The 17,785-nt window shown below is 34.1% G+C and overlaps 1 protein-coding gene and 1 long non-coding RNA gene across 7 annotated transcripts; one reads left to right on the top strand and one right to left on the bottom strand.

Moving 5' to 3' along the window:
- Positions 1 to 1,989: 1,989 nt before the first annotated feature.
- On the bottom strand, positions 1,990 to 16,946 carry LOC128207588 (kelch-like protein 38). Of its 6 annotated transcripts, none has more exons than XM_052910624.1 (4): positions 16,861 to 16,946; positions 4,377 to 4,438; positions 3,827 to 4,227; positions 1,990 to 3,562 (listed from the first exon to the last, which is right to left on the bottom strand). In XM_052910624.1, exons 3-4 carry the CDS (start codon positions 4,221 to 4,223, stop codon positions 2,799 to 2,801), a joined length of 1,161 nt encoding a protein of 386 aa, XP_052766584.1. In that variant the 5' UTR covers positions 4,224 to 4,227; positions 4,377 to 4,438; positions 16,861 to 16,946; the 3' UTR covers positions 1,990 to 2,798. The 6 variants fall into 6 exon arrangements, 4 of the variants coding, with proteins under 4 accessions (XP_052766584.1, XP_052766580.1, XP_052766581.1 ...); XM_052910620.1 differs by lacking the exon at positions 16,861 to 16,946 and adding an exon at positions 16,383 to 16,431; XM_052910621.1 differs by lacking the exon at positions 16,861 to 16,946 and adding an exon at positions 16,185 to 16,361.
- Positions 12,106 to 13,976, top strand: LOC128207589 (uncharacterized). The gene is made up of 3 exons (XR_008256731.1): positions 12,106 to 12,385; positions 12,727 to 13,130; positions 13,374 to 13,976. It is a non-coding gene; the product is annotated as an uncharacterized LOC128207589 (long non-coding RNA).
- Positions 16,947 to 17,785: the final 839 nt, after the last annotated feature.

Genomic DNA, 17,785 nt, shown 5'->3' with positions numbered 1-17,785 from the left:
GTCCGTCCGTCCGTCTGTCCATCAACAACTGCTTTAAAACATCTCTTCTGAAACTACAACTCCAAATTCACTGAAAATTTACAAGAAGCTTCCTTGGGTGACCCTCTACAAAAATACAACAAGGGGTCATAATTGATCAACTACAACAACAACAAAATGGCCAACTTCCTGTTTTGCTTTAGAAAAACATCTCTAAAACTACCAGTCCAAATTCAATGAAACTTTACAGGAAGCTTCCTTGGGTAACCTTCTACAAAAATACAACAAGCGGTCGCGATTGATCAACAACAATCTGGCCAACTTCCTGTTTTGCTTTATAAAACATCTCCTCTGAAACTACCAGGCCAAATTCACTGAAACTTTACAGGAAGCGTCATTGCATGACCCTCTACAAAAATACAACAAGGCATTGAGATTGATCAACAGCCTGCATTATGAGAATATCATTAAACCCACCGAAGGATTTTGTAATAATTTGGTACCAATGTTTAACACATACTGGATGTGTGCTCAGCAAATGTTTCAACCACGCAAATTTAATGTAAAGGTCAGACTTGAGTTCAAAGATCAGATATGACCATGCCCGCTCTATAGCAGCTAAACGGACTCGGTGCCAGATGTCGATCATTCAGTGAACCAACCTGTATCAGTGGTAAGCCGTCATTAAAATTTTGAATAAGGAGTTCTTTGGTTATTGTATATTACATGTATAAATGATTTCAAACAATACTCTCCCATTTTGGCTACTGGATATTTTAAGTCTTTTATTTACGAATTAATATGCTCAAATAATTGTCCTGCTGTTACTGTTTGTACAAACATAACTTCAGTGTAGACCTGAAATATGTGAGAGATAGTCTCTTAAAACCCATTTCGCTATTTTTAAAATAACCATGTAGAGGACGTTTAGTTTAACTTGTGACATACAGTGTAAGATCATGGAGGATGCATATAGAATAACAAATGTGCATGTACATCAACAAAATTTAAGTAGCATTTCTTTTTTCAATTTACATACTTTTCATACCGTAAAGTATTACCTGAATTTAGTGTCAGAATAAATGTTTTATGAGTAATTCTCTTTGGTTGAGAAACACGACTTGAATGTGTATTTGTACCATGTGCGTGTAATAATAACGTACAGTAGAAGTTGAAGTTGAGTTTTAAAGCTGCACTCTCACAGATATACCATTTTTACAACTTATTTATTTTTTGTCTTGGAAAGAGCAAGTTTTTGCATAAAATATCTGCAAACAAAATATTATAAGATAGCTGACAAAAAATCAGATCGTAGATTTTCATATTTCCGTTCGAAAATTAATGTTTTATGGCTTAAACCGTTACTAACGGTTTAAGAAAAATGCATAAAACATCATTTTTTAACATAAATATAAAAATCTGCGATCTAATTGTTTGTCAACAGTCTTTTATAACTGGTTTCCATGGATTTTCGCAAAAATCGGCTCGTTCCAAGACAAATAATAAAAAAATTGTCAAAACGTTCAATGTGAGAGTGCTGCTTTAAAGTTGTTTTAAAGTTGCGAAATCTCATTTTTAACTTGTTGATTCTCATATCAATCACGCTCACTATGATATCGTACATATCATTCTAGATTTGTACAATGAAATCATACTTGAATGAGTTAGCTCTCAAATGTAATTTAATGACCTTCCACAGTGCAAAATTCCTCTGATGCAAATAAAACGGATATTTTAATAAGGATAGTGAAATGAAAGTACTGTCCGACTCCGCAAATTAAAAAGAAGCAATCATTACAAAGCTGCTAGTCATTGTTGAGAGGGTAAACTTGAATCTTGAATGTTTTGACACAAAAAGATATTGATTTTTTTTTTCGAAAAATGCGATAAAATCTTCTTTTGTAAAATTTGCGTAACTCCTTAATACACCTTCACATGTTGCACAGGATATATGTATTATGTGTGCTTAATAATTAAATTCTATATAAAAAACAAACACTTTTAGTTTAAACATATTTTATTCATCAGCGTATACACACATAACATAAAGACAAACAGAAAACACATGTACAATCTAAAAAAGGATTAGAACGAAAGATAAATATATCTTAAAAAGTTCTTCTCCAAACACTTTTGAAACATGTTTTGTTCCTTCGAGTCGACTTTGGTACTGTGGAAGGCGCCTAAGATAATTGTTAACTCAGAGATTTGTTGAGAAAGAATTGTTAAATAATAATTGTTTAAATAATCGGCATCGAAAGAAGCATGCTTAACTGAACTGTTTGCGATTTTAACGACGAGCGATTACTTCTAGTGTTCTATTTTCCAACATTCTAAAATGAATTGGAATAAAAGGGACTACAACAAAACAAAACGAAAATAATTAACAACTCTTCGTCAGGAAAAGGAAAACAGCAGCAAATAATGAAAGTTAAGATATTTATTGAGACCGAATGTCAATCAGATGGAAGTTATGATTATCCAATGAAATCAACAGAACACGTTTAATGGTACATGTTATATTGGCGTTGTCCATTGCCACTAAACCGGGTTTATGTTTAAACTTTTTGCTACTGAGCATGTTTCTGTAGCTTTTTGCATATATAATGACATGCACTTCAGTAAATTGATATTGCTCCATGTTTGAGAGTGTTTACTTTGTTTTCGTCTAAATCGGAACGGTAACAAATAGGCCCAGCTTAAACATTCAATAACTATATAGCGTGCGGCTATTTAAAAAAGCTATTCATTTACACCGCACAAATTAGTACAGCGAAACCTACAACATGGTTTATTTGACTAGTGAATAAAGCCATCAGTCAGTACTTCATGATATATCTCCCCTTTATGTCATGCTTGGCAATTTCTGGGAGTAGAGAAAACTCCTCTGCGCATGCAATGTTCCAACGGAACCATTGTTGAGCTTGCCTTATCCAATAGATGGCCTGTCTCTTTAATTTGTCATCAGTTGGGGTATGTTTGTAAACCCATCTCAAATTCCTTAAATGCATTTTCCATAAATCCTGAACGTCTGCTTCTCGTGTTGTGCCTTTTGCATTTGACACACTTACAGGAGAACCTCGTAAAACTGATGATTTATTTTGTTTTTGTTGCACTTGGGTAAATGTAAATCCTCCATGTGTCTGTACGTTTTGTATTGGAGTTCCAAAGGATGCTGGGGCCTTTTCGACTATTTGTAATTTTTGTTTAAGAATATCACATATGGAATCATGATTCAGACTACCAAGTAAGGCATCATAATCAGCAAGGTAAATTTCTTGTTTTCTTATCACTCGCTTTTCAATGCATCTCTGAATATCACTCGATACCGGATGGACTTCTACTGCTGCATCTCTATCAGCCTGACAAGCATCTGAGGCGATGCTAACACAGAAAGCTTTGAGTCGTTCTAATTGGCACGTGTCTGCAATAGCAAGATGGTGGTAAACCTCTAAACAGCAATTTTCTTTTTCGATATCTTCAAATTTTTCCATTTCGACCAATAATACTTTCTCAGACGATCGAAGTAAACGGGACACTTGGTACTCGTTTGCAAGGTAAATGATATCGTACACGTTCTCTACTGAAAACAAGATAAGACAGGAAATTTCGATAATGAAGCAGTTCCAACCAGACAATCACAACACACACATGCACACGCACACACACACACACACACACACACACACACACACATTTTATATATATATAAATATGAACTATATAACAACATTTTTGTCCAATAATGGTATCAATATAAAATTAGAATGTGCATGATTTGCACATACTACCGACTCATATTTACAGACAATGAACATTATAACATATACATTTCCAAATGACAAACCTGTAACTTCTTCCTCTAGATCAGGGTAGATACATCGCAGGAACGTCACAAAAATATCGAGCTTTTTGCCATCAAGACGTATCTCTTCTTGGTTCTTCTCCTTAAAGTCAGACTGGAACATGGCCCGGAAAACAGGCGATGCGAGTGAAAGTACCGCCTTGACAACGGGGATACGTCGGTCCTCAACCACTAGAGTCACGTCGGCTAGACCTTCAATCTCGCCAAATATAGATACATCTACTTCCAGTTCGTCTTCGACTTCCGGAAAGTCTTCTTTGTCAGATGTATCAATGGAATCATTGTCAGATGTATCAATGGAATCAGGAAGTTTAATGTCAACTTCAGGATCAGATTCGATAGCATAATTGATGTCAACTTCATTAACAAATGTCGCCATTTTTCTGAAAGGAGTAAACCATTTATATATTTTACAATTCGTGTTAAAATATAGCAGCTAGTTAAGAGCAAACATGAATTGTAATACAATACAATACAAATATGTTTTTCATTTAATAAGCTTAAACCTTCTGTTGACATGATATGTACTTACTTATTTAAAAAAAAATCCTGATATATTCCACAAATGAACTATCGATTGACATGTACCAGTACCTGAATCGAGAAAGGGAAAGAAATGGCGTACAATCTATATTGAAACGAGTTCAAAATAATTCTAATACGTTTACTATGTATAAATAAATGTGGTTTTAAAACTTATTTTTATTTTAACAACACTATAACAAGTTAAAAAATAGAAATATATCTTTAATGAATCACACTGCAGTGTATTTTCTGAAAATACCGTAACACATGTGAGCAATCCCTACCTACCTTTTTTACAAGTCAACATGCACAAACCCAATTTTGACAAGACTAGCAATTTCTTTCTAGAGTGTATGTCCTTAACCTCCATACCACATTCAGAGCTATAAGTAAGCCTATGGAATGAAATACACCCCTTACGGACAATAAGAAATTGATTGATAAGATAGGAACACAATATTCACGTTACTTCAAGGATATTCTGAGATATCAAATGGTCGATAGCTATATTTTGTTTCCAATCCATACTTTATTCACAGATCAAACTATTAAAATCCAAACAGCTCTTACAACTTATACAGGATATTTGTTGATTTCAGTGTGAGCTTGTATTTTATTTCACGAGTGTCATAGAAAACATTTTTTCAACGAGTGGCGAATCACATGATTTCTATTTCTTTTATGCCAATATGGAGTTTTATTAGTTTTTATTAGTTTTTTTTATTTCTAAATACCCATATTTTTTTAAAAGAGTGATTTCTAGGTCGATCCCCGTGAGCGCCCTACACGCAAAATTAAAGCTGATTACGTAGCTGTCAATTTCTTTTTTATTTCCGGTTAGGTAGAAAAAGTTCTGAGATATTTGTTTTATAATTTGTTATCCACTCGTTTTTTATTGCAAACATTTTATTAAAATTTATCAAAAACTTTTATTTATGCATCAATGTTCCAAATAATAACAGGTAATGCATTTTAGATTCAATAGGGCATGAATACATGACCAAATTAATACGCCGCCATTTATTGAATGAAACAATTTGAAAGATCGAACATGTTAGCAAAACAATTGGTGATGATCATTGGATAAAAACGTTTTTTTCTTAGTTTAAGAGTTTGTTTCATTATACATGGGTATTCAGTCATCCCTCACTGTCAGAGACCAGTCTGATTCGCTTGAAGACAGGTCGTTGTTCAAGTAAAGAGTGAAGACCACACTATGTTGTTGACACATTTTTAGGCTTTAGTTGTGTAAAAAAACGGTTATTCTGTTAATTGTTGTGTGAACATTCTTACACAGTGGTAGGTGCTGATGTTGTCAAGACAGTGGCCGGGCAGAGACTTATATGGTAGAGATTGGCCCAATCATGGAAGCAAACATGCCTTTGTACGGTATTGTTTCTGATAATATCAGCAAATTATAGTAGTATTTAAATTAAATTCCTCCTCTTAGTTATACTTTCAAAGATTTTTTTCTAGCAAACTAAATTGAATATAACATTTTTACCATCTATACATCACTGTTTCATGCTGTAATTTCCATGAACATAATGCTACTTACAATGTTGCTGTTTTAAAAGAATACGATTATCCTAAATTTTTACTCTTGAAGGAACTAACCATTTCACGGTGGTATGTTAACTAGAGGCACCGTGTGCGTGTGGATTGACCGTACAGCCGGGAAAACCAGTTCATGTCATCATTGTATCTAGTGCTTTAATCCATCAAACTTCTTGTAATTTTATGGATTAATTTATTTAGGAACGGCTTTTGTAAATACTTGTTCCAATATTGTACCTATTGAAAAATGTATGCTTTTATTTCCAGGTCACTAGCTCTTTGTTATGTTTTGATATGTTATGTATTTTTGTTATTCATGTCGGAAAAAAGCTCATCGAGTTTATGTTTCTTGTGAGCATATACCCGACTATAAGTGGAACTCGTATTTATAATCAATATAACATGAATTTTGAAACATAATGCTTTAACAACTTGCTAAATCATGCATTTATGAAAAATATCAATTATCAATTTATTTTTTTCGAAAAACTGCACTCGCTTTTTACATAAAATGGTGTTTTCCTTTACAAGTAAGCATACTTAAAGAAAATATTTCAATGTATGTAACTGAACGGATCTTGGTGATCGTTTGAACTACTCTGTCTTTCAAAACCGAAAACTCCGTACTATTAGTATTGCCTTTTTCATTTAAACTTTGTTAAATATATATATTTGAGCAAAAAGACTTATTTTGCAGGTTCGATGTCTCGCAATATTTTTATGTTAGCCCTCAAATGAACAGAACAAGCAATTTAAAAAGAAAACAGGTACATTTAAGGAAATAAATAAACAAAAACAAGGATTGCTTATTTTTTCTTTACACTCGCGAAAAAAGTGATACAAATCTAGTGCAAAGTTCTTTTTAACAAGTTTCCTACCTTAAGTAAAGTATATATTGTTCGACGAATATTGGTCATTCTTATGAATTATTGTAACCCGTGTTCTATTTAATACTATTCAATGCAAAAGAAAGAAATAAAATATACTATAACACCAGTCGTTTAATTATAAGAAAATATTCAATCAATATAAATATACTTGAACATATTTAAATTGCCGTAATTGACATATACTTATAGTCAAGCATCGAAACATGAACGAAATGTATTTAAAAGAAATCCCTGAATATTTCAAATTACAAAATCTTTCAAATGAAACGAAGAAAATACATGTATATCTCGTCAAAATGATGGTTCAATTTCTGAAATGGTTGATATTTGCTATTGAACATCACTTCGTTCGGAGGAATGAACTGTAATAAAAAGAAGCAGACAATGACTTGTCAAAATAATTATTAAGGAGACCGAATGTCGACCAGACCCGAGTCATGACCATACTTCCAAGTCAACATGCAAAACTACATTTACAGGGGGGTACACGTATTCCGAATCTGCAAGGGTTTAAGTGAGGTTTTGGAGCTTGATATGCAAGATGGCGGCGTAACCATGACGAAATAGGATTTTTGGAACCTGTTTCCGCCTGGTAAGGCCACAACAAATTGATCATTAGTTCGTCGGATTTGCCGCACCTAAAAATCGAAAAAGGAAAAAAACTAAAAAAAACTTTTTTTGCGCCCGCACATATTATTTTGCAGCGCGGATTTTGTTTTTGTATACTTCTCAATTTTCCCTATTTTCTGAATTTCTTTTACTTAAAATTTAAACCTGCAACGTCGACTTCGTCTTTTTTTGAAGGTATTTCTATGCTTTACATTCTTCGCGAGCAAACTTTCCTCGTGTCAGGACAAAATCAGGTCCGGGTAACCGCAAAACAGCTGATATTTGTTGACAGTCTTTTTTGTCGGGCATATTTTGCAGGACGCACCGTTGTTATTCATTTCCGGTATTAATTTTCAGTTTACTAAATCAGTTTTCGTAATGTAAAATACACGTTTAAAATCAGTGTCATAGTCAATGGATATAGTATTCAGTAAACAACAGCAGTTTCACAGCGTCGAAGGCAATAATTATCCATTTGTGTTTTTAATAATTCATTGTTTTGTACTCAAAATTTAGTGGTAAATAATAACTAAATCTGATTTTGAGTGCAAAACTTCTATTCAAATACACGCCGAACACACGACTTACAACCATTGAACATGTTCTCGTGAGTTATTTTGTTTTTAATTCTAAAATGCATTTCTTAGTATTCATATACTCAAGTGTTATCAACAGATAAAAAAGTAGGACTTGTAAATGTTTTAGAAACAGTCTAACCCATCATGAACCCTATTATCACTGGTCCAATTAGCCTCATATGACCTGCCTAGGCTGCAATATTTAATTTTTATGGTAACTGAGCGCCCAAATGCAATTCAATATAGTTACCTGTAGATAAATTTCATTAATTTTAGAATAAGCAACATGCCATATTTTGATGCGCTTTTAATGTTGTGCACTATACTAAGAAAACAATAGGGCATATGTTTTAGGCTTTGGTAGATATGTAAGATATGGCAAACAAAAACAACACGATTTTAAAGAAGTATTTTACAAGTAAAATAATTTTAAACGAAGGGTCTAATTTGGCATTAATTTAAAATGACAAATTGGTGTTGTTTCAAGTATAACTTAAGTTTTTTTAACACAACCATTCCCATTCTTTTTCAAATGAAGTTTTCTGACAGTTTTACTGTTGTGGTTAACAATTGGAGCTTATTTTTACCGGAAGTGACTCAAAATAGAAGTGTTTTACCCATTTTCAGGAGGCGGTCGAAAATAGGTTGTGGTCGAAAATAGGTTGTTCCGGGATATTATAATAACATCAGTAAAACCAGAAAATACAACCTTTTATAAGTATAATGACTGTTTTAAGTTTCTAAATTCTTTGTTCTTATGCACCATTCAATTGTAGCCACGCCTCCCCCTCTCAGGTCCAGGGGAATACCGGGAAAATGGGCTGTGTTTTTACCTTCCAGGTGGCCCCGCAGTGCCGGGTGAATGCGGTGGTTTTGTCTTCCAGCCAAATACAGCGTGGAATGGGCCTTACCTCAAGTCCCTTGAGTGCGTGGGCATTTGGCAGGGGTTTCAGGAGCAGTACGTCCCCGCAGGGCGAGGATTTTGCCCAGGCTTAGCTGGACCGAAAGTCAAAGTCCCCGCTATTCCCAAGGCCTGGGGGGGGGGGGGGCGTGGTTACACTTGACTGGTGCATTATCACAATTATTTTCTTTGATCAATTAGTGATAAAGTGGTCTGTTTCTTACATGCATTGAAGCTATCGAGGCTGTCATGTTATTCTTTTTCAAGGCACGGACCTACATGTATAAACCATAGGTTCGTGGTCAAGGCGAGGTCTTGAAACGGAAACATCTTTAATCCAACACGGTTACACCTGCACTTAATATAATGACCAGTGTCACATTTGCAGATTTGTTTGCTACTGCTTCAATTATATTTTCCCACAATTCTATTCACAGTGTATATTTTTTTTCAGAAATGTTCTGTGTTATTTACATTTTCAATATTCTGCCATGTCAATGTCACTACAATTATAATTTATATCGTGTGATTCAAGAGGTTCAAATTTAGACCTGACCCAATATTTAGAAATGCTCAAATGATACATAAAATGTTTTTTTGTGATTGTAAGTTAGATTAGTACGGAATGAATACAATTGTTGTTCTTTTTGGTCTTCGAATAATTGCATTAAAGTTGTGACAAACGTTCCATAATATTATGACAAACGTTCGATTATATTAAACTATCACGTGTTGAATACTTTCTATAAAAATATTTTTAAAGCGATTTATTTGTCTTTTATTTACTGTCTAATTTTCTTTTTCTCACATTATTAGTACTTACAACCAACTGATAAAAATATTACAACCTCTTACCATTACAGTGGATAGTTATTTTTATATTTGCTAATTTATAATGGTCACATCAGAAGACCCAGTAATAAATTGCAAATATTGTTTACTGTTAACACTCGAATTAACGTCATGCTTCTATTGATAGGGCCAACGTTATGCCGAGATACAAAAAGATATCATCTCTGAGTTTAAACCGCTCTAGAAAACGGAAAACGGACAAGCCTTGTACCAGGCAAACCAAGAAATTTAGAGTTGCCGTTTCAGTTTCACACCAAACAAAAGCGCGAAACGTCTTAAATGCGATATTCAGAGGGGCACACATTTTCATCAGTTGATGATCTGCATAGTTCCAAATTGTAATCATAACCTATCGGGCATTTTTTCATTCTTTCTAACGATTAAGACCATATATTCTTTCTACCGATCATTGATATCAGCACATACCAACAGAAGAGTTATAGAGGGCAAAGTTAATATCAATAGCAGGGTTCGACACTAACAGTAGTCCGGTAGTCCGAAACTACCAGATTTATGGTCGGACTACAAGACATTTTAAGTCAATAGTCCTTCGGACTACTAGAAGAAAGTAAATATCACATCAGTTAATTGAGCATAAAATCTTTATTACGCTTAAACTTGCGTAAAACGTAATGTCAAGAAGCCGATTATCACCGGTAAACACTCATTGTAAAGCTTGCCGGAGATGGCCGAGCAGTTCCGGACAACATGGACTGTTAACCGAATTTCGCGCGCATTTCGTATAGCCTTTCGATTAATGTTTAAACCAGTCAGTAGAATGTCTTTATTAAGAAAGGGAAAAACGATTTTCACACTCTATGGTGTGTTTTAATCGTCAGACATGTGCACCTCTGCTTAAATGTCAGCAAGGTAGATTTGGGTCCAAGTGGCAGATTTTCTAAATCCCTTGCATTTTCAGTCAAAAACAATGAAAGAAACGATGCAGATAAACACTTGACGGTTGTTACTATTTTTAGTTTTCTGAAAATACGTCATGATTATTATGGTTTAGGGTATTGCCAAATGTCGGTGTTTATTTAAACCAAACAGAAGGAACATTATGTCTGGCTTATGAAATCTTTAAAACTGGGTTTTAGAAAAACAGCTGATAAATTAATCATACTGCCAAAACAGGTATAATGCAGTGTAAGTGCAGACGATGACAGAGTTGTGTGCTTTAATTTTCGCGCCAAAATGTAACATTTTATACATTGAAGCTAGTGCCAATAACACCACGCCGATAGCGATAAGGCTACACCTACAGTGTCACATGACCTCTAAATAAAGGACCTCCGACAAATACCCAGAAGCAGACGATAATAATACAAAAGTTATAAATGACAATCAGATAAAAAATGCATGGAACATGGTAAAACATAGCAATAAAACCAAGTATAACATTAAATAAGACAATTATTATTAATTGTATGCAATGTATAATTCAGGTAGAAAATATCTAGACTTTAAAATAATTTATTTCTAAATAACATCGGAATTTTGTTACAGTACAATGACAGTCTCTATTTTAAAACTCAAATAAAGGGAAACAAAACATGTATTAATTTCCTATCCGAAAATCAACAAAAAAGATGTTTGTATAGATCCATTGTCAAAACTCAATGGATTTCGCTGTTTTTCTTCCTTTTTCGATTCAGAATCACCTGTTTTACACAAGTGTAATGCATTATTATCATTATTTATATAACTACCTTATTGTTTCTCTCAATGAATAAATTTCCGTTTTAAATGAAATGCAAAACTCTTCTAACAATCAGCATAGAAATTTTGAAACGACCATAGTCATTATACATGCAAAGGTTTTTACTTTGATTTGCGTCATTTTAAAATTTTGATTTTGTTTTATCTATACGTATATACTTTTTGTGACCTTAAGCTATATATCAGATATTTAATTAAATTTAATAAAAAATGTAACTCACATAAATTGAGGTGTCTTTTTCACTAATATGTCAAACAAACTTAAATGCAAATGTATATGCCTCGGTTTTAAAACTTTTCGCACAATAAGGAGACAAATTTCAAAATCAAACTAAATCGCAAGATATCATCAATATTGTACACTAATTCTCATAATGATATTTCTTATGCTATTAAAACGGAAATATACGTATATTATGTACGTTTACATTAAGACATTTTGAGAATTGAATTAGTCTACTAAACAGTCCCTTATTATCAATTATAATTTTAGCAGCATAAAGGGAAAATGTCATTATTTCGGATTTCTTAAACTGTCTTTACTATCTCTCAATTGACCTTACGACAGCGGCTTCTAAGCCACGCCCCCTGATATCAAGGGAGCGAACTCTGTCTATGTCCGTCAAACAAACGAGGAAGAAATGGCGTCACGCGTCGTTTCGCTTTCCGATATTCCTGACAAATTATCATAAATGCGACATTACAATGCGAAAAAATAGAAGTCAAAGGAATTTGTAACTGGCTGCTACATCGGAAGGCTCGATATATCTTTAGAAAATGACGATATCTAACATTTACGGGGTGAAATCTATCCAAGTCAGAGAAAATCGGATAGCCGCCATGTTGTCAACATTGACATCGATACAAAGGAAAAGCGTGTGTGTGACGCATACTGTAAATGCAAACAAGGGTAAGTTTAACTTTTAATAACACCGGCCATTCTTACAGTATTGTTGAAACAAAGATTAAATCATCGCACAATATGAGTAAATCATAAATGGCCCGAATGGGGAACCCGGAAGTGACATTAAATTACAGTTACATGCCAGCTATACAGTAAAACCTTGTATTCTATAGTATGAGTAGAAATGGTTTATTGGGGTTCTGCATAAAAAGTTTCAGTTCTAAGCGATTGAACACTCCCCCTTATGAATAATAATGTAATAGTTGACAAGTGACAATCGTGGGTGATACCAATCGTAACTTTTGCATTGCTCAAACATTCACATGCTTTGATTTTTGTTCTTACAGAAATTGTGGAACATGTTCACACACTCTGGCTGTAAAAGTAGACCTGGGAGGAAAAGTGCCCCCGGTGTGGGGCTCGAACTCACAACCACCAGAACACTAGCCCGGCGCGCTAACCAACTAAGCTGACCGGTCAGCTGGTTCTAACCCACACACACTACCCTCCCCCCATTTACCGGTTAAGGCTGGTGGAGGGTCTCCTGCTATTTACCGTTGACACCATTAAAGTATTCTGATTGATGGAGATAAGGAAGACCCCTTATTATTGTCTTCAACAAGCCTACCGCCACAGGGGACCTAGCATAAGACCGGAAACCGCCCCCCCCACACACACACATGATATTTGCCAGTCCAGGCAATGTCAACCGCAAGAGAAAACCAGTGATGACAAGTTTTACAAATATTCGGTATGACCTATTTTAAAGCTTTTTATAACATTTAGTTTTACTTTGCTGTACAAAAGTAATGGACTATTTGTCCAGAGAAAAACAACAACCACAAAACATTAGCTAGTATCTTGTCAATATTTCATTATGATATACATGTAGAAAGCAAACATCAAAGGCAGTAGCATTTACAGCTAGTATTAAAATATTTAACAATACATGTAACTGATTTATTTTAATATTGGCATCTTTTATTTATTTCAGGAAAGTGTGGTCTTTTGAAGAGAGTTCTTGAAGTTGTTCAGCATGTTGTTTTGATGGATTCTTGGAAGGATGTACCTCTATGATGTTAGCTTCAGTTCTGGAGTATAACACCAGTTGTTGCATATTTAATATCAGATTTATTAAATACATTGTTGTTTTGCAAACATTACTTAAACTTTGATATTTCTTTGGTGTTTATGTAAGATATTGTAGGTGAATATCTCTTTATTGCAATGGCAAATATATTTTAAAATATATAGCATTAGCAGAAGTTATTTTTCACTGTTAAAGCTGCACTTTCACAGATTGATCACTTTGACAACTTACACAGGATTCGATTGCATTTATCATGTTTTGGCTCGGAGAAGTTTGCTTTGTGATTTATATATTAGGTCTTAATTTAAAGAATGCCAAAATAAGCCGATTCTGAGACAAAAAGTGTCAAACTAGAATTCTGTGAGAGTGCAACCTTAAGAATACTGTTAATCGAGTGTGCATGTGATCCGGATTCTGAACATTGGATGACCTATCATTAAATATTGTAGATTTACGTAAATGGTCCAAAATATAAGAATAACAATGAAAATACGTACATGTTTGACTTGTTCTTTATTCATAATAAGTCTAAGTCTTTACAGCACATGTTTGGCAGAATCTAGTTCTAATGAACATAATAATTGATTTAAATGTACAGTGAAATAATTTGTTTTATACAGAAAATAATACCTTAACGATTCAGACCGATCTGTTCTCGTTTTGTTTTGGTGGCTCAAATATTTATCTGAGTTTTGGAGGAGGCCTAGCTGGTGTGAGCTGGTCAAATACAGTAGCATCTTGAGGGTCAGTGTTTTCTTGATTGGATTTCCCGTCGACAAAGTGCTGATATGAAAATAAGAAATCTATGAAATGTGTCGGAATGACAGCTACAAAAGCCATTGTTTACATAGGAACTATACGAGTATATGAGATTCGGAAGCATGCGATGGTTCGGACAAAAATTTAGTTGTACGATATTTCCTGATTTACTTTGAAAGCAAAGCAGTTTATAAAAACTACATAACGGTATCAACAAAAATACCTCTATCTTGAATGAAATCAATCGTGTCCATGTTGAACCTGATATTAAATGGCCATTAATGCCGATTTGACATCACAAGCCAAAGCATAAATGTACGATGTTTATAGTTTAAAAATAGAAACACTTATTTAGGTCATGCACGGACAATTTCAGTATTAAATAAATTTTGAGCGGATTGAAATAAGTAGTTTTGTTCAAAAAAATACTTTTGTACAGACGTATAGATGTTTCGCCTTTGAACGATCTTTCAAAATTTCCAAGTTCAGCTGTTGATGAGGTCTTCCACAGAGTTTGATACAGCACTTGCATTTTTCTAAATAACTCGCTGGTTTCGAATACGGAACGAATTGTAAGCCATCTTTAGTCGGCCTGGCTACCTTGTATCCGAATTACAAGTGCCATGACAATACCTTTTTACCATAATACTTAAAAAGGCGAGGAATTGCCAGCGCATGTATATGACGGACTCTGGTCAGTTTGACGGACAAAATGGCGGATAGCAACACGGCTTATCAGCTCTACATTCTGATTGGCTGATAGGACCTGTCAATCAAATCCTGTCGTAAGGTCAATTATGAGACATAATTTGTGTTAAATATATATAACAGCGTAATTACACTACTGTTGATATGTGAGGATTATCGGAGGTCATGGCGGATAGCAACGGCAACTGATAAGCCCTGCCTAATCAGGACGCTAGTTTGAGTGACAGGCAGCGTCATGTTAATTGTTATCTTACTCCCATACAAAAAATAATTAATAATACTTTCGGAATTTATTTCATCATGTTTTTTTTAAGTGATATGATATGTTGTTTAGATTAACAAAGAATACTGAATAGTAGGATGCCAATAATCAAATATTGCTTATCAGTAGGATGTCTGTCATTTGTGCCATAACTTAGCAACGATCTCAGTCGAGGTGTGTTAGTGTCAAGTGATTTATTGCAACATTTTCCTAAAAGTGACAGATTATGGGGTATTTTAGCATGGTTTTTAGATTTTTAATCTGAGGTATTTTAGCATAGTTTTTAGCATTTTTTTGGTTTTAAAATTAAATTTAAAGGCCAAAAATTGTTTTGAAGTATGTGGAAATTTTAAGATTGAGACAAAATCATGACCAATCAAAGGGTTATACTGACAATGTTCTAAGAAGGCTAAGTCTTACGAAACACTGAAGGAATCCGTTGCAGGCTAGCATTTTTATGGACTACCAGAGTTTTTGCTGGACTACCCAGATTTGGGATCCAGTAGTCCGAGGGACTACCTTGTGAAAAATGTTAGTGTCTAACCCTGAATAGCTATACACTTTTGATCAGACCAATTTGTTTTGTTCCTAGAGCCAAACTGACAAAGGAGAGCATGCATGTATAAATTGTTGTTTTGTATACAATACGTGATAGTATAATATAATTGAAAGTTTGTCATAATATTATGGAACGTTTGTCACAACTTTAATTTGTCACACAGTTTGTTTTCATATATAAAGGTGTCTTTCAGTGCAGATGCCAAAAGGTGGTTGAACTATTTTCAGCACACATTTAGGTGGTTAAACCAAGGTCAAAATCTAGCTTCCCACATTTGTAAACAACAGACTGGCCGAAGGTTTTCCTTCGATAACTTTTATTATTCCGTAACCTAAACGCATGAAATAAAAAGCCGAGTGAGTCATTGTAATTGTAGAGCCGAATGAGCGTCATGATATTTTTAAAATATGTACTTTATACCACTTACCAGGCGAAAACAAGATTCCAAAAATCCTATTTCCTCATGGTTTCGCCGCCGTTTTGCATATCAAGCTCCAAAATTCGGAATACGTGTACTCCCCTGATTTAAATGGATCCATTTACGCTAAACTAGCCATTTTTCTAGGGTGGATGTCACCAACCTCCATACCACATTCAGAGACACAAGTAGAAATATCTATATTACCTGAAAATACAACTCCAACGGACAATACTGTACGAATATTGGAACAAAGGTGGTATTATACTATAACTGCACTCTATACAAACGATACACACATTGTATTAAATATTGACTTAACTGAAAGGTTACCGTTGGAGGTCAAAAAGTAGATAGTGTAACCATTTCATTTCTACAATCTATAATTTGATGATAACTCAACTGATAAGTTTCAACATACTATAATATGAAACAATCTTCTAAACGGTCTTTACCTTTCGAACTATTTATTTGTTTTAAATGTTTTCCGTCTTTTATAAACATTTACATATTCCGATCATCTATTTATATAATATATCCTCTGCTAATTCAAATGATTACTCATATTGTTAATGAAATCAATAATTAACTTATAAAAACTATTAACGTAATTTCAAATGATTATTTCACCTTTTTTACCTGAAAACAAATCATACAGCAATTTTATTATATTAATTGCACCTACCCAGCGTGAAGCTGGTTGTCCAACAACATGACCGAAATATTTGCCTATCGCCTGGTTATCCTTTGAAAGTGAACATTATCTTACGCAACATTTGCATTGTTTGGTCGTTGGGCCTAAACCGCGTGATTTTACTATACATGGAGATATGTTTTTAGCTGAAAACCCAGCTTACAGTTGTCTCTGTTTGTTTTGATACAGTCTTTACGATAAGAAAGCTGGTTGTCATCACATTGTAAGGCTGTGGGTATTACCACATTACCGTTCTATAAGAGAAGAAGAAAGCCTAAATAAAATAAAGGCCAACAGTCATGTACATAATTTTAATTAGGCGGAATAGTTAAGTTGTTTTGCAAATTGAGGCGGTATGAACTGTGCAGACCACTGATTACAGAAGTGATCAGCAATGCTATGAAAACAGCCAATGTATCATTTAATCAATGCCTAATTATTGCTATGATTTCGAATGATTCATCAAATGCAATCGCAAAGATTTAATATGACAAGAGAAAGTGGGCCTTACCAGGGTTCACTTACTATTGCTGGCAACGAAAAGTCTTAATCAAACCGAGACTGATTTAATCATGGTTTGGATGGGTTTTTTTGCTTCCGAAGGATCTATCATCCATATTGCATCAATAACGTTATCAGCCTGATACTTAAATCCCCCCCATCACAACAACATAAATCTGGCAATTGCACCTTCTAAACGTTACTTAGCCTGTATTTGTTGTGTCGGTCCATTTGAATAAGATCGAAACATCGCATTTTTAGACCATTATTGATTTTATTAATTTGAATCTTTATAATGTCATATAAATGTAATAACATTGTCCCCACCTAGATTTTCAATATTATAATATATATACTGATAATTATATCTGATGCATATATATACTGACAATTATATCTGATACCCTCACATGTA

The sequence above is a fragment of the Mya arenaria genome, chromosome 11, assembly GCF_026914265.1.
Source record: "Mya arenaria isolate MELC-2E11 chromosome 11, ASM2691426v1".
Taxonomy (NCBI): Eukaryota; Metazoa; Mollusca; class Bivalvia; order Myida; family Myidae; genus Mya; species Mya arenaria.
This window is presented reverse-complemented; position numbering and strand designations above follow the sequence as displayed.

Excerpts from the sequence above, each read along its gene's own strand:
- LOC128207588 (XM_052910624.1), bottom strand. The coding sequence starts at position 4,223 with ATGGCGACATTTGTTAATGAAGTTGACATCAATTATGCTATCGAATCT. Across the intron at positions 3,563-3,826 it reads TCTAGAGGAAGAAGTTACAG|TAGAGAACGTGTACGATATC; the intron begins GTTTGTCATTTG and ends TCTTGTTTTCAG.